The sequence below is a fragment of the Plecotus auritus genome (assembly GCF_963455305.1).
Source record: "Plecotus auritus genome assembly, chromosome: 5".
NCBI lineage: Eukaryota > Metazoa > Chordata > Mammalia > Chiroptera > Vespertilionidae > Plecotus > Plecotus auritus.
Genome location: NC_137776.1, coordinates 178127242 through 178145231, shown reverse-complemented (window position 1 = coordinate 178145231; position 17990 = coordinate 178127242). Strand labels below are relative to the sequence as shown.

The following is a 17990-nucleotide window of genomic DNA, read 5'->3' as shown; positions in this document are numbered from 1 at the left end:
ACCTACCTGTTGGAGCATCTGCCCCCTGGTAGTCAGTACACGTCATAGTGACTGGTCGATCAGTTGACTGCCCCCTGGTGGTCAGTGCGCATCATAGCAAGCAGTTGAGCAGCCTTAGCATATCATTAGCATATTACACTTTGATTGGTTGTTTGGTTGTTCTGCCATTCGGCCTATTTGCATATTACACTTTTATTATATAGGATACTAGAGGCCTGGTGCCCAGATTTGTGCACTGGTGGGGTCCCTCAGCCTGGCCTGTGCCCTCTCACAATCTGGGACCCCTCAGAGGATGTTGGACTGCCGGTTTCGGCCCGAGGCAGCAGGTGGCCTGGGAGGAGCCTGAGCCAGGGCCAGGCTCTGCTCCTGCTCATTCAGCCCACTGCGCCTGCCATTGCCACTTGGTAGCACTGCCATGGAGGCGGGAGAGGCTCACGCCGCCACAGCAGCACTCGCCAGCCGTGAGCCCGGCTTCTGGCTGAGTGGCACTCCTGCTGTGGGAGCGCACTGACCATCAGGGGGCAGCCCCTGAGTTAAGCGTCTGCTCCCTGGTGGTCAGTGTGCATCGTAGTGACTGGTTGGCCAGTCATTCGGTCGCTTAGGCTTTTATATATATAGAGATGAGCAGTTGTGGGGTTGTGTGATTACATCCTGGAGATTTTGTGTGACCTATGACCTATCTATTCAAATAATAGACAAAAGATATTTAAACAGAATGTACGTAAACAGAACAGGTTGATGAGCCAACTGAGCCACACCAGCCAGGGCAGGACCTCCTTTATATTAGTAACAGGTCCCATTTATTAGGTCAGACCTTATATGAATTGCTTTGCATGCATCATCTTATTTAATTCTTGTAATAATCCTGTGAGGTAGCAACTACTATTATTATTCCTCATCCCTCAGAACCAGACTTTGAGGCTCAGAGGTAAAATGCCCAAGGTCAGTTATTACTTAGAAAAGCCAGCTATGTTTTTTCTTTTTCCTTACAATCTATTTATTTTATTTTTTATTAAGGTATTATATGTGTACATCTTACCATTGCCCCCCCACCCCACTCCCAAACATGCCTTCACCACCCAATGTTTTGCATCCGTTGGTTATTCTTATAAGTAACATGCTTATAAGTCCTTCGGTTGATCTCTTATTTCCCCCACCTCTCCCTAACCTTACCGCTGTAATTTGACAGTCTGTTTGATGCTTTACTGCCTCTGTATCTGTCTTTTTGTTCATCAGTTTATGTTTTTTATTATCCACAAATGAGTGAGATCATTTGGTATTTTTCTTTCATTGACTAAGCCAGCTATGTTTCATTCATTCTTTCACCCACTCAATTATTTATTGAGTGTCTATAATGTTCAGGCCCGGTGCTCAGCAATCGGAGTTAAAATGATAAGCATGAGAATAAAGTGGTTTGATTTGTCAGAGAGACCAAGGAAGGCGTTGGGAGGATGAGACAACACGGTTGGTCTGAGGGATGAGGAGTTGTTTCCATGGGCTGAGTGCTTGGCCGAATTCTGTGCCCACCTTTGATCTTAGAATCAACTTAGAATCTCTGTCCACCACTGAAACCCCAGGGCTGCAGAAGGCTTCTGCACTGCCATTTAGCCTGATGAGATCTCTTAGGAAGGGGCACTCACCATCTGCAGAGGCTTGTGATAGAAAGGAAAGTTCTGGCCCTGACACATTTTAGAATCTGGAGTGGAGGGTATGGCTCAGAGAACCCATCTCCTGTCCCACCTCACCACTGCCACCCCCAACACACACACACACTAAGGGCTTTCCTCTCCCTCTTGGGCTGGGGAATGGTAGTGGGGAAGCAACCACAGAGACCATTTCTCATAGTCCACAGAGAACTCGACAGAGCCCGAAGAGAACACAGAGGGGACCCAGATGTCCCCGAGGAGATATTAAACAGGATTTTGAAAGATGAATAAGGGTTTGGGAGTGGGGCAAAACCAGCAGCATTCCAGCTTGGAGGAATCACGGGTTCAGGTTCTTGTGTCTGGAATCCTCATCTCTGCCAGGTGACTTCATCAGTGTATGACAGGGATAATATTGGAGCTACCTTATAAAGAGGTTTTGAGGTTCAGGCAACATTGTGTTAAAATCTCTCAAAACAGTGGCAGGCACAGATTAAGGCACAATACAGGTTAACTAACGTTGGTAAGGAACCGGCAAGTGCAGAATGGTGTTGCAAAACCTCCTGCATAGCAGGTGAGGGAAGGGGCGTGATGAGAAATATGGGCAGACGTCAGACCAGACAGGGACGCAAATGCCAGGATAAGAACGTTTTAAAAACTAAGGAATGACATAGACGAGCTAAAAGGCTTGGTGGAGCAGGGTGGGGAGAGGGCGGGAAATGGGCAGCTAGCCAGGAAGCCGCGGCATAAGCCGGCAGAACAGAGGCGGGCGAAGCATCAGTGTTCTGTGTCTTTGTTTTCCAGCAGGCCAGGTAAGGGCTTAGACCTTGGGCGGCAGCAGCGATGAGTCCTTCCGTGAGAGGGTGTCCGTAGGCAGACGCTCGGGAAGGTCCCAGAGGCTGATGACCGCGCGCCGCCTGGTGGCCAGAGGAGATGGGCTCAGCCGGGAACAGCAAAGACTACAAAATCCGGGAAACTGAGGCGGGGAGCGGCGTTTGGGTTCTCCCAATTGGACCCCGTCCCTATTCCAACTCCGCTTTACAGACTGGGAAACTGAGAAGGGGAACATGGGTGGATAAGGAGCCCCTCAAACCGAGAGCTTCAAGACACCAGGAGTTTTTATAGTTTCTTTAATGGCATCAATGGCCTGGGGGCTTAGTTTGCCACTCTGCTCAACGGGCAGGTGGAAAATGAAAGAGGAAGAGAAACTTTTGTCTTTCCCGCCCACCCGGAGGTAAAAGCCTTTAAAGAATACCCCGGAAAGCAGAGTTTTATAGATTCTATTTGCATACGAACGCAGTCACCTCGAGTTTAACTCCGATCCTTTAATCTTGGGTCCAATTTGTCCCCAAGCCGCAGAGGAAGGTCCTCGTGAATACCCCCAAACTCCACTCCCCCAACCCCGCCCCGAAGGCTGGGCTTCGTTGCACGTGCTCACCGGTTCCTTTGCGACCCACCTCCTAGGAAAGACTCATTGTCAGGGCGGGGGGATACTAGGAGTCATAAGAAAAGTTGACTATGGATAAATCACAACAAAGAAAAGGCCCTGAAGTAATATACACTCTTTTATAGCAGAAGTTTTTATTAGAGTTTCGCGATTGAAACAGGCTTTGGCTTTCAGTTCTTCAGAGCTGCTAATTGTTCTTTCCACCCCTTCAGTTGCTGGAGTCCCGCGTGGCCGGCCTCGCCGGGCAGACTCCAATTCCCAGCGTGCCCCGCGGGCCCGTGCGTGGCAGCGGCGCGTGACGTCGGGGGTGGGAGCTGGCCAGTGCTGAGGGGGCGCGGCGCGGAGGGGCGCGGAGCCGGGCGGCTAGGGGCCCAGAGAGCGCGGCGGCCGGGAGCCCGCCAGCCCCTGACAGCCCCCTCCCCCTGGCGGACGACGACGACGACGAGGGCGCTGGTCATGGCGGAGCAGCGAGCCGAGCGCGGGCCCTGAGCACCACCGCATGGAGCGGGACGAACGGCCTCCTAGCGGAGGGGCAGGCGGCGGGGGCTCGACGGGGTTCCTGGAGCCGCCCGCCGCGCTCCCTCCGCCGCCGCGCAACGGTGGGTGATGGGCGTGCAGAGTCCGGGCCCACCTAGAACCAGCCCCATGCCCTCTAACCCGGGATACCCCTTCTCTCAGCCTCCTATCACCCTGGGAAGCTACAGCGCATGGACCTTCACCCCGGTCCCCTCTGCGCGGACCCTCCCTCTCCTTCCCTGTCTTACTCAGTGTGGAGCCTCCTTCTCCCGGTTCTCCCCCCCTTGGTTCCCTCTACTCGGACCTTCATTTCCCTCCCCGCCCTCCCTCCCCCGTCCCTTCTGCGTGACTCTCCCCACCCCCAGGTTCCTTAATGGCAGACCCTCCCCCTCCCGGGGTCCGCGTCCCCTCAGTGCGATCCTCCCCCAACCCCCAACCCCCATCTCGCGTCCCGTCAATGGGGGCTTCCCCTCCCTCTCGGGTCTCCTCTGCTCAGAGCCTCCTCTTCCTGCCCTTGGGTACCCTCCGCGGGGGGCCTCTCCCCCATTGGGTCCCTTCAGCGCCGAGCCGTCCCCTCCCCCCGCCCCGTCCCCTCGGCGCTCCCCACGCGGGTCCCCCCTCCCTCCGCTGACGCTCCCTCCTGGTTCTGCTGACCCGACGCCACACCCTCGTCCCCTTGGTCCCCTTGGCCCCACACCTTTCTGGAGCCTCTTTCCTTCCTTCCCTCCTGCAGGCCCGCACTTCCCTCGCGCCTCCGTGCTACTGCGAGCCTCCATCTCTGCGCTGACTCTCAAATCCTCAGCTACTCGCCCAGCGTCTCCTTTTCTCACCCGTTGGTGCCTGCTCCGCACCCCGTTTCTCCCTGCTCCCTTCCCTTCTCTGTTAGGCGACAACTTTCTGTTGGCTCAGATTTCTGTCCTGATCGGGTGTTGGGGACACCTGTCTCCCTGTGTCTCCGGGCGGGTCCAGGTCCGCGCTTGCCCCACCTTATTTCTCCCGGTCCTCTCGCGATCCAGGACCCTGAGCCCAGAGAATTCCTCACCTGGCCCGGCCCTTCCTACCGCACTTCCCCTGCCCCCAGGTCCCGGCCCAGTCCTCAGGTTCCTCGCATCCGTCTCTGGGGGTGACTCGCCCTCCGCCCCCTGGCTCCCTCCCCCTGCGGGATGTTTTATTTGTATCTGTTTGATATCCCCCCCCCCCAGTGTTTGCCGCGGGATGTTTTTATTGGTAACGTGTAAGGAGCTTTTGTGAGGTCGTAAAAGGTGAACTTTTGAACTTGGAAAGCGCCCTGGAGCAATTAGCGCAGGCGATAGCCCCGGGAGGCCCGCATTACAAAGGGTGCTCGTACCGGCCCGGCAAACGCTCCGGCGGCAAACCCGATTTATTTATTTATTTGCCCTGCCTTCCACCTTTCACATCTCATTTCCGAATAAAGGGCAGGCTCTCGGAGATCCTTGCCTCCTCCCCTCTCTGCGCCATAAACTCGCAATTCTCTGAAAGATCTAGGACCGAACAGTGTCTAACAAGTAACAGATTTCAAATTGAATGCAAACACCCGGGACAGTTAGGAGGCACTAAAAATTAATTGCTTCAACAAGAAGTTTCTCAGTCAGGACAGTGACCTGGCAGGTGTGAGGAAAGTAACCTGAATATAGGTCACTTAGGTGCTCAATTGTTGAATGAATGAGGAACTACAGAAGGAATCTTGGGGTGGATCTGAACCTTCATACATATACTGTCAGTTCAGTAGACGTGCTATTTTTACCAGTTAAGAGAGAAGTGTGTTTAGAGGAGAGCCTGGTTAACTTCACTTGATGTTGCTGACCAAATAGTGATATGTTTTCAAAGCTCTTGTCCTTTTTTAAGATGTCTGTGATGTGTGGTATATAGGTGGCCGGCAGTCTCTTGGGATGTCTTTGGAGACTAATTTCTGAATGTGAACATGTTTGAGATCAATAAAATCCCGTGTCACAAAGGAGGCTGGAATCTAGTTAGGGTAGGAGACAGTATACTGGAACAAAGGATTTCTTTAACGCTTTTAACTTTTCAAGCTTTTAAAGTGGAGATTTGGTTTGGTATTAAAGTGTGAATGTTATAAATCTGATCTAAATTTTACCATGCTGATTTTTTTTTACCCAAGCCCAGATCTTATAGCCCACATTAGTGTATTTCTCATAATGCTTTTCTCTGTGTGTATACTTCCTGTACCCACCTTTGCATAACACATAGATGGATTTTGCTGCAGACTTAAATTCTACTTGAGAATATTGTTGTAAGGGAAGCCTAGGAACTGCATTTGCTGTTAATTATTCATTAATACATTTCAAAGAACCCAATGGTAATTTTAACTCAATCAAATTTCCTATTCATAGTCTCATTTCCTCAATTGCTCAGAACCATTCAAAAAACTGTTATGGAGCAATCCACTTAGGCTAAGGTGGCTTTAATATTTTACATCAGTCCTATTTAGTGCTATAAATATTTCCTTTTTGTCGAAAACACAGTGGGTCTTTTGGCACTTAGGTGAACTTAAGAAAATACATGAAACAGACTGTTGTAGAATGCTTTATTTTTCAGTGTAAAAATGAGCATTATGTTCTGTTTTACAATTTATGTTCATCATCTCGGTAACTTAACATGCTCACAGAAAAGTCACACACACAAAAACACAAACAAAAGAAAAGGAAAGTTTATCTCTGGAATGGTGGGGATATTTTTTTCTTTTATACTTTCTTAATTTTATTTTTCTCTAAAAGTAAAGGAAACTGCTTAAGTTCTAAGCAGAGAAAATGAAATTTTCTCACTTTTTATCCTACCGACTGATTTTCATTTTGTATGAAATATTTGCAATAGATAACTATCTTGATAGGAGGTCTTTTGGTTTCTGTCATGAAGAAATAAACTGGAGGTGGAATTTTAGAAATGTTTTCCTGCCGGAAACGCCATTGATGTTGAATTTACAGTCCTTTAAATGGTTTTTAATAATCTATCAGAACAGAGTTGCTAGTCTTTTGATGCACCACCACCCTTCCAGGAATTCCCTGTGCTAACTGCGCTAGATATTTACAGTTGTTGTTTGTAGGTTTTCATAACAAAAATGAACTAATTTAGAGGACTGCTTCCTTTTGGGGTTTCAAAGGAAAATGAATGATTTGAGGAAGTATATGCTAAATATTGCATTTGTTTTATTTTAAGAGAATGAAGAAGTAGACTTAAATATTTCAAGCAAAGAAAGGTTATAAGCCATTATCAGTAATGAAAAGCATGTTTTATATAATTACACTTTAGGAGAAATGCAAAAAGTTCACTAAATAATCGTATGCCCTTTTCCTGCTATGGCCCTGCCATCCAAATGTTATTCCTGAAAATAAATTAGCAAGTGTTTTCCATGACAATTTAATTTCAGTTTGTGACTTTGAAAATTATTTTTAAATCACCTCAAAAATTTCTACTTTCATTTAAAAAATGCATGCTCTAGTAATGTTTTTCTTTAGAACAAGCAGCACACAGGTTGTTTTTTTTTTTTTTTTTTTTGGTAGGTCCTCTGACCTCCAAAGAACATTGAAAAGCAACAGTGAGCAGATTCACTTTTGATTTTTGAATAGCAGTAATGTGAGAGGACCACATTTCCAAACTTAGATTTACCATCCACCAAATTCTTTTTTTAGTATTTCTGTTGCATGTAATAAAAATATGATCATGACATGCTTTCTAATCTGTAAGTCATTCTGAATTTTATAGCAAAAGGATGTGTGTGTGTGTTCATGCACTAGCACATGAACAGGAGTTAGATGAGGAGGACTGAGATGGTAGCTAATGAAAAAAGAACATGTACATTTCCTAAAATATGTCCAAATCATGCATTCCCATATTTTATTCATAATTTCTTGGTTCCTCTTTCCTTTTACCGGGGTTGTGGAGCAAAGGCAGAAAATGAAATACCTAATTTTGGTTAGCGGGCGCGTGGAGGGTAGAAATGCCAACGACTGTGATACTGCTAAGGGAAGTTTCTTAGACCACTTACGGTGCTTGGTATGCAGGTCGGGTTTAAATCGCTAACGATATTTGCATATTTTGGGGTCTGGGACTGTGTAAGTAAGTGAATTTCATCCTGTATTATAACTAGGTTAGATATTTATTAGTTTGTATTGAATAAATTGGTCCATTAATGAATTGTGGTCAGATGGCAACTTCTGGCTTCAGAATTAAGGACAGCTTCTTTGACATAAGAGACTTCCTTTTCAGCATGCTCATCTAGATTTTAGGGGCCTTATTACTATTTTTTTTCTTCTTATGTTTATTTTTGTGTTGTAGCCAAGTTAAATGACATTTCAGTTTAAGTATTTTCTCCATGTTGAAAGTTAAATTTGGGAAGATACCTTTTCAGAATACATTTAAATTTTTGGTCCAATCTTTTAAAGTAGAATAATAAAAATGCTTTTTTTGGTGTGTATGTGAACCATTTTTTTTATGTGTAAAGGGTCATAATCAGAAAAATCAGAATTCTTACTCAACAGATAAAAACAAAGCTTTCATTTCAGTAAAGAATAAGAGTGCCCTTGGAACAATTTTAAACAGAAGGTAACTACTGAATATATCCACACAAGTAGTGATATAATACACCCATCTCTCTGTTATACTTTGAAAGTATTTATAAAACCAACACATTGTGAAAGAAAATACATTCTTTTAAACTTTCATATTCTTAATATCAGCTTTTCCTGGCTCAGGTAATTTCTTATGGGTTTATGGATGCCTTTGATTGATAACTAGGGTTTAGAAATACCAGAATTATTAAAAGTCACCAAGAAGTACTGAGTTCGTAATTCTTTATCTTGTGTTGAGTGATGTTTCATATTCTTCTGAGCTTGATCTTATATTTAAAAAAAAAGTTCTTAATGTAACTTTGATCTACAGTACTCATAGAATCAGTCTGCTGTTTGTTTATTGCTTGTTTTCCAACATGGCTTGTCTTTATGAAAAAGATAAGCCTGTTAGACATTAGTTTCCTTAATAATGTAAAGTTAGAAAAAAACCGTTGTCTCTAACCTTTTCAGTGTGGTTTAGAAATAACTATAGAATAGAGAACTTTATTTTAAAGAATTTCGTACTTTATTTCCTTATTACCTGCTGTTAAACAGTAGTAGCCTGCGTAGAACAGTTTCTCAAGAAAACAGACCCCCTCCCCCGTTACGATTATTTAAATAAGACTTTACTATGTAACCCAGCAATTCTAATTAACAGTGATTTAGTTGGGGAGAGAACCAGAATTTCCTCAGCTGGCTGTTGGGAAGCTGAATTGCCTTTTACCCCACCCCCAGCTGCACCAAATCTTTTGATCCCTAAGCTACAGTGGTTGTCATTTGAGAAAGCAAACTGAGAGAAAATAAGTTGTGAAAATAACCTACTTTAAGGCTTCATTTGCATTTTGGAATTTTTGTACTTAAAAAAATTATAGGAATAATTGAATCTTTAAAATTTATATTGAAGGAAGCAAACTGACCAAACTCTCATGTCTAAGTAGAAAATCCCTGGATTTCTTTAAAAATTCTTGGATTTCTTTAAAAATTTTGGAAATGTTTTAATATTGACAATCACTATTTTAAGAGAAGTTATCCTAATTATAAATTCACAGGAAGCATCAAGTCTTTGGATTTCCTTAGGAGTGTGGAAATTTGGGGAAAACAAAAGTTAGCCCTTAGGCACTATAACCATTTTCATTCAGGGTATTTTGTGGTTTCCCCCTTACTCATTATGTAAGTTCAAAGAGAACTACAAATTCTTCTCTCATATACTAAATGCTACAATTTGTTATATTGAGTTAACTTTAAGAAGTATCTTCAAATAATGAGTCTTTGGATCCTAATTGCGAATTGTATACCCTTAAGTTTGTTTACATCAGAGAAGCTATTCAAGCATAAACCGCAGATGGCAGTAGTAGCATATTTTTATATTTTCTGGAAGGATTCTTGCCTTTAAGTTGGTGTCAATTCTATGGGCACTGTTGATAAGTCAGCTGGTGAGTGTAATGTTTCCAAAACCAATTCCCTAGACAGCAACATGTAATGTATTCTGGAAACAAATCCTGGCGGTTTGATTAGAAGATATACTCTGTGGGTGGTTTGAACCGGAATAGTGACTTTGCTGTCATTGCCAAAGATAATAGGGATAGAGGGAATTGCATAATAACCTTTAGCTTATTAGAACTATAGTGATGGTATTAGCAGAAGATGTATTAAACATAGATACTTGCTGGAACAACTATTTACATTGGAAATGATTTATAATTCATTTAAAAATATACTCAAGAATTGCATTTGAGAGAAATGCACAACTAAATCCCTCATGTGGAAGAGGTAGATAGCTTTCTCAGCTGTTTATTTCCAACTCCTTATGTTTCATAGTACCATAGAATTTTAGATCTCTCTACAGAAGCATTTCATAGGTCTACTAGTGGGTTTTGCTTGCTCTTTCAATCCATCATTGTAGTGTCAAAATTTGTGTTCTTTATGCTTTCCTCTAAAACTATTGATTGAAAACGAACGGACATGATTGATTTAACCGATGTTTAAACTTCCTATGATATTTCCTTTGAGTCTTAGTTTAAGACTCAGGAAACATTTCAGTGACAAATCTGTGCCAAAATGAAGGACAGCCTGATTTCAGTGAAGGAACTACTTAACCTGTATTAAAAAATTAAATTTTCAGTGTTACCCCAATAAATTCAATAAAAGGGAAAACATTAAAAATTATTTTATTTGTTCATGCACTTATTTCAATCCTGAAGCTGTATCATCTTGGAATTATTAAAAATTCAGACTTGATCATTTTTTGTTAATTCCTTATGCTATACAGGATCAGATGCAGTGTTCTTTTTTTATCACAATGAAGGCACCGAACTGTAGTAGTAGTCATTGTATTCTTCACCTTCATACACTTGTATTGAAAAAAAAAAAGCCCTAAATGAACTCCAATTTATGCAATTTAGTTTTTCTCTCACAAGAGAAAAAATATAGGACAATTCTGTGAAGCCTTATATACCTTTTATCCTGTTTCCTCATCTCTTGCCTTTTAAATTTATAAATGATTAATAAAATAGTACTCAGTTGGATTGTATTATTTTCTACCATTTATCATTCGTTGATCATTCATTACTGGATTGTTTCAGACTTAATCTCTTTCCACCTATTGAGTCATTAAATTTGTTATTTACTGTATTATTGAAACCAGTAGCTTTCAAATTGTGGTCCACGAACCTCTAGGGGTGTCCCTGAGACCCTTTCAAGGAAGCTCTTGAGCTCAAAACAATTTTTATAATAATACTGACATATTTTGTCTTTTTCACCATGTTGACATTTGCACTGATGTTGCAAAAACAGTGGAGGGTCAAAACTGTTGGTGCCTTAGCAGAAATCAAGAAAACAAATTGTAGTAGTAGTAGTAGTTGTATTCTTCACCTCCATACACTTGTATTTTAAAAAAAAGAAGCCATTTTTACTTAAGAATGTCTTAGATGAAGCAATAAAAATGATTAATTTTATTAAATCTCATCCCTTGAATATACTTGTTTTTTGATATCCTATGTCAAGTACATGCAAAGCATTTCTGCTGCATACCAAAATAGAAAAGTTGTATGCAGCTCATTATGTTGTGAGCTGAACTAGCTGCCTTTTTTTTTTTTTTTTTAATGGAACACCATTTTTACTTGAAAGAACAATTAACAAACTATGGTTTATTCAGATTTGGGTATTTGGCAGATCGTTTTTAAGAAAATAAACAGCGAGCCTGTTATCCAAGAAAAACTGACATCTGTTGCTGGTGAATAAAAGTTGAGCTTTCAAGCAACAATAGCATGTTGGAAATCTTGTCCCTGTCACTCTGAGCTTGACAGCGTCCCAATACTTATCTTTTTTGATGAGACTGATGGTGTTATTAACAAATAGGATTTTTTTTATATCGTATAAGGAAATGATAACATTTTAAAGATCATCTTATTTCAGTAAAGGAGTATTTTCCAAATCTCTGGGTATATGATATTACAAAATCCTGCATGGGTAAATATCTGTTCAAAATGTTATATAGACTAATGGATTTTTAAAAAAATATATTTTATTGGTTTTTTACGGAGAGGAAGGGAGAGGGATAGAGAGTTAGAAACATCGATCAGCTGCCTCCTGCACACCCCCTACTGGGGATGTGCCCGCAACCAAGGTACATGCCCTTAACTGGAATCGAACCTGGGACCCTTCAGTCCACATGCTGACACTCTATCCACTGAGCCAAAGCAGTCAGAGCTAGACTAATGGATTTTAATGTAACAGAGTATACAAAGTTCATTGATGTGGTTTTAGATTTCACATTGAACTAACCTTTAAGAAACCCAGCACTTTCTAAGTTTTGTTATATTATTAAAGAAAAATATCTAATTATTTTAATGAGCAAGTACTCTCAAATCAGTGTTCTGCCTTCATATCTCAACCAAAACAATATATATCACAACATACTGATTGCATATGGGAGAATCTAGCTGACAGAATTAAGCCTGATATTAAGAGATTAGCAAAACTATAAACAGTGCTACTCTTTTCACTATTTTTTGTGTGAAAATATAGTTATTTTTGATAAAAGTGTTAATTTATATTAATTCATAATAGGTTAAGTCCACTCAGACCAAAATATGTGAAAAAGCCTCTGTTCTAAATTAATCAACTTAATATGTAACAAAGTGGTGACTTCACCAGATATTATTAGTACTCATTTACTTTGGGTTTTTCTTTCATTTCCTTTTCCCCCCCTCTGTAAAGGGGCTACGGAGGAAAAATAAAATTGAAAATGCGTTCATACCTCTTAAGTTTTATCTTTGCATGATACTAAATGAAGTGTGTTATAGTTTATCCTCACTGAAATCTCTGATAAGATTTTGTTACCTGCTAATATGAAACCTGTTCACTATCTTGTGGCAGAAATTTTCCAATAGAACCTGTGTCCTCACAAAGGATAGATTTGTAACTATGGAAATAAATCCGACAACACAAAAATACTTTCTTACTATTAAGGGTCATTGCTATAAAAATAACCATTTATAAGAGATAAAAATTCTACTTTGCTTTTTAAAACTTCCATCAAAAATAGCTTGTTTGTTTATTTGTTTTCAGTAGACATGTTTGGTTTTCATTGAGTCTTCTAAAGTTGTTATTTTGGCATTGTCATTTTGTAGATTGGCTTGACTTTTAACCTGATTTTCACTGAGGGAGGTGGTAATAAAGTCTGTATAGGAGAAGCATCTCCTCTCCTGGCTTAAGAATAATACCCTTTCCTAGTGTGAGTAACATTTTAGTGTAAGTCAATTACTGAGTTGTTAAACAGTTAGGGATTTATTCCTTAGGATAGTTGCTAGGTAGAACTCATTCTGTAGTGAGATTGCTGGCAGAAGAAATGTCACCTAACAATGTGAATAACAAAAAGAAGTTACTGGGTCAGAATTCAAGATGAAGCTTGGTGGGTGATGAAAGATCAGTGAGAGATTTGGGCTTCCTTCCTGAGAGCTCTGTAATTATCTTGATGTTCTTGGAGTGTCACATAATGTACCTCTTAAAGCATTTTTGTGTTCTGTGGGGGTTGCAATTTAGTCATAAGAAACAATCCTTTCCTTTTTCATTGTAATACTTGGATTTTATGTTAGATTTCAGATGAAATCTTTAAATGCATTCTTCATCAGTTGAAGTGAATCGCTTTAATTACTGAACTTAATAATTGAGGCAGATACTTTTTCTTCCATATTCTTGCTGTACTGTAGAAATCTAACCTGTCAGGAGACTTCCTTTCAAAGCCTTACAACCCTTCTTCTAAAATGCCTTTTTAGTAGGATAATAAACCACCTGGGGGAAACCCCCCACTGATATCTATTTAGAGGGCTTTGTTTTTTGGAAGTGGCTGTAGTAGGCTCAGCCAGGGAGGAAGGATTTTTGTATGATGGTGTGAGAGGGAAAGAGCAGAGGCTCCAGAGTGTGGCAGAACAAAGATCACAGCTATGTGACTTTGTCACTTGACTTCTCTGAACTTTAGTGTTCTCATTTAATAATAGCAGCTAAAATTTACCAGTATATCGTGCTTGTTATATAATATTCTAAGCACCTTACATGTATTAACTCACATTACCCTCATAACCCTATGACGTAGGTATTTTATTATCATTTCCAGTTTATAGATGTGAAAACAAGACCACAGAAGTTAAGCCCCAGACTTCACAGCAACAGCATTAATAATTTGTTTCCTAGATTTAACACCTCCCTTCCCCTACTATAACATTTCTGAAATTGACTTTAGGGTTCCTAGGATTAGTGACAAAGACTGTAAAGTGCCAAGCAAAGTATCTGCCCCAAAGGAAGCACTCATGAATCCAGGGCATTTATAGTTGTTGAGGAGGCCCAGAAATCAACTCCCTGTAGATTGAGTGACAAAGATCCACTCTTAAAAGTTGCAAGTGACTTTTTTCTTTCACATTGGCTTTAATAAGCCAACCAGAAAACAATTTTTGCAGAATCAGGAACAATCCTTAGTAAATCCAAGAGGGGTGCTAAGGAAGAAAGGGGTTTTGAGCTACTCAAGGCAGGGATATCATATCTTGAATCTGTTTCCTCTGCACTAAGCACAAAGATTTGCTGTTGCATGAAGGTTGAATGAATGAAATAAAGGAATGGTCAGGTTAGGAATCTGAATCCTTTGCAGGTAGTCAGAGGAAGTCTACAAAATATAAGGGAAGGGAATGTGTATTTTAGTCACTAAGGCAACTGGGGTCAGTATATAAGTCAAAAGTGTGTTGAAGCTAAATCCAAGGTTTTATGAGCCCTCCTGGAACCAGAATGTAGTTTCTGTTTGTAAATGTGGCCCTTGTAACTAAAATGACTAGATACACCAAATACATACAAATATGCTTGACTGCATTGGGGAATGCAGTTCAGGAAAAGATGGCCTTTGTCTTTTGTACCTTTTAAAAAAATTCTGCCACACAAAAGCTGGCTATATGAAAGAGGAGAACCAATCCAAGAAAGTTGATGTGACCCTTTGAAAATGGAAATATAAGAACCCAGTTGTCCAAAGCTTGTGAAATATACAAAATGACTTCCTAGCAAAGAGAGAGCGAGAAAGATGTGGCAGTGTGGGTTAATAGATCGTGATGGCAATGTAGTTCAAGTAGGAAAGGATTTGTGAGAGGCCCAGAAAATAGTTGATGGGCCTGGGTTTTGCCTGGGTTCTGATTCTAGCTCTGTTTCAAAGGCGGATCTCTATGGGCCCACCTATAAAATGAAGGCGCTAAACTAGATAATCCCAGAAGGGATTTTTCAGTTTGATGATGGAATGAATTGGGTAAAACAGGAAATTGCAATTTAGGAAAGCCCTGCCTAAAGCACGCAGCTATGGTGCTAACAGCCAATTTCTCAGGGATGATTTTCATTTCAGATGCTGTTCAATCTTCCCTCAAAGAACATTTACACTGTTACCCTGTCCTGATTTTAGAATACCTGGCTGCTTTAAAGTTTGTGGGATCACATAATTTACATGTAAATTCCATTTTCCAGGTTCATGTTAGAGAAATGTTTGCAACTAAAGTTCCAGTGTTTTGATCATTGATAGTGTAAACTTGAAATTTGATATAGTTGTCATTTTTTTTAACATGATCACTTTCTTCCCATTTATACCCCTTTACAAGTTTGAGTCATTCACTGACTCAAACTCATAGTTAATTTCAGAGTTTTCCTTCATTCTTTGAAAAGGGATTTTTTATTTGCAAAACTCATTCAGCATTGAGAAGACTAAATGCCCTACATTTGAGAATGTGGATTCATTAAGGAAAATTGCAAAACCTCCTTAAATGCTGTTGGTCTGTAAAAAGGGAACCCAGCAGGAAAGGAGCGACAGTGCATGGGGGAGGGGAGTAGTTGGGGGGGGGGGCAGCAAGGGAGCTGCAGTTGAAATATTCATCAATCATTTTACTGGCACCAGGAAACCAATCAGCCTTTTAGAGGAGAGAACTTAATCAATCACCTAATGTGGGAAATTACAATTGCTTTCCCACAAAAATATATTTCCTTACTTGCTGACAGATAAATCTGAGAGATAATTGGGCTGGCTGGAATTTAGAGCTAACTGATGGCAAGTAGTTACTGAAAGTGCAATGTGATGAAGAAAGGCATTTAACTTTTGAAGATAAAATTTCCTATCTGCTGTGAACTTTTCCAAAATATTTATAAGTTTGCTTTTCATATAGTGTGCCTATTGATTAAAAAAAAAACACAATTACCGAGCATTCATGGGTAATATGTGAAATACTGTAAATTTATTCTCCAAAGCTAGTTTTCAGGAGCATAGATGAGACTAGTGGTTGGAGAATATTCAGTGCTTCCAATGCCTTGTTTGTAAAGCAACTCCAGAGCATTGCCTAAGGGACATAGCCAGGGGAACACAGTTGGAAGTGCTTGCATATAAATAAAAGCAGGAGGGATTTAGCTGTATCTTGTATTTAAATTTTAAATAGTGTGATCTCTTAGCTCTGTGCTTGAATTGCCTGTAGCCCTTAGGTCTATAGGTGTGAACTGTTTAGGTAATCTAATGTTTTAAAATTAGTAATGGTTGGTCACTGTAGAAAATACAGAAAATTAAGGGGAAATGACCTATAGTCTTGCCTCCAAGCAACTTTCATTAAATTTTTAAAATATTTTCTTCTGGACTTCAAATTCTTGGTTTTTGCTTATTGTGATTATACCAGTGGTCAGCAAACTCATTAGTCAACAGAGCCAATATCAACAGTACAACGATTGAAATTTCTTTTGAGAGCCAAATTTTTAAAACTTCTTCTAACGCCACTTCTTCAAAATAGACTCGCCCAGGCCATGGTATTTTGTGGAAGAGCCACGCTCAAGGGGCCAAAGAGCCGCATGTGGCTCGCGAGCCGCGGTTTGCCGACCACTGATATATGCCATTAAGTTTTATGCTTTTTGTTTTAAAGCCTTTCTTATGTTATGAACTTCATTCATTTGACATGAAATTACTTAAAAATTTTAATAGCTATATGACAGCCCATTGCTTTTGATTGTTGGACATTGAGATAGTTTTTAGTTTCTGATATAAAAGTTCTGCCCAGGCCATCTTGTGTTTTCTTTTATTTTGGGGGAATAGATTTTTAGAAATATTTATGTACCTTTGCCAACAGCCAGTTCACTAAGATACCTTGTATACTAAAATCTAGGGTTGTCAGCAGTACTTATTTTTTAAATAAATGCCCAGTACTTGAGATAGAATTGAATCACTGTGGTAGGTTATTTGGTCTGCTCTCTCTCTCTCTCTCTCTCTCTCTCTCTCTCTCTCTCTCTCTCTCTCTCTCTCTTTGTGTGTGTGAAGAGGTATAATTGTTCTCAATGCCTTTTGTCCTCTGAATCTTTAAGATTTCTGGTACCAGGCCTCATGCACGTTGCCTTCCAAATCCACCCCCAAACCCAGTATCTCTAGCTTGGTCAGATCAGTGCTTAGGCTCTCTTCTGTGGCTGCCTTCTCTCTATTACAGCCTAGAGGCCCAGTGCACAAATTCGTGCACAGGTGGGGTTCTTTGGGGTGGCCTGCGGAGATCAGGCCCCAGCTTGGACCCCCAGCCTCGTAGCCCCAGTTTGCACCCGCAGCCCCACTTGCACCCGCCTTGGCCTGGTGCTGCCCACTCATCTGCTCCACCACCCCGCTGCAGTCCCGCTGTCGTTGAGGCCCATCGGGGTTGGCAGTGCCTTCACTGCTGCCCGCTGCCAGCACCGCATCACTGACACCTGCCATGTTCTGTGCTTCGCCCTGGTGGTCAGCACACATCATAGTGAGCAGTTGAACTTCTGGTCTCCTCGGTCAAACGACAGCCCCAGGGGACAATTTGCATATTAGGCTTTTATTATATAGGATTATGGGGGAATGGATGATGGCAAAGGTACTTGAGCCTTTTCTGGTTGCCTCTAAAAATCTTGGGAGGATGGTGTGTGTGTGTGTGTGTGTGTGTGTGTGTGTGTGTGTCTGCCTGCCTGATTGTGTCACACATCTATATCATTTTCATCAAAGTCTTAAATAAATCCTGAAACTTACAATTGAATTTGATGAATTTGATTAGAAATTAAGTGTATGGAGAGTGAAGTTAAACTTACTCCTTTAGAAATCTGAAGAATTGTCATGGGTTCTTCAGTGGCTGACTTCCATACTGATCCTGCACAGGATTATAGTGAAGAGACCTAAATGAATCTTACGCTAATTTGAAAGGCATTCACAGTTGGTAACAAGGCTGGTTTCAGAACGGAATCTGGTTATCTACAAATTATGAGTTAAAGCACAAATCACATTTGTTAAAATTAAAGAGT

At 41.1% G+C, this 17990-nt stretch overlaps 1 protein-coding gene across 2 annotated transcripts in view; it reads left to right on the top strand.

The window, feature by feature from the left end:
• Positions 1-3486: 3486 nt before the first annotated feature.
• Positions 3487-17990, top strand: part of NR6A1 (nuclear receptor subfamily 6 group A member 1) — a 171263-nt gene continuing 156759 nt past the window's right edge. For both annotated transcript variants that reach the window (XM_080669666.1, XM_080669665.1), the window contains exon 1: positions 3487-3689. In XM_080669666.1, the coding sequence (XP_080525792.1) occupies positions 3590-3689 (100 nt within the window). In that variant the 5' untranslated portion in view covers positions 3487-3589. The remainder of the gene's footprint in view (positions 3690-17990) is intronic.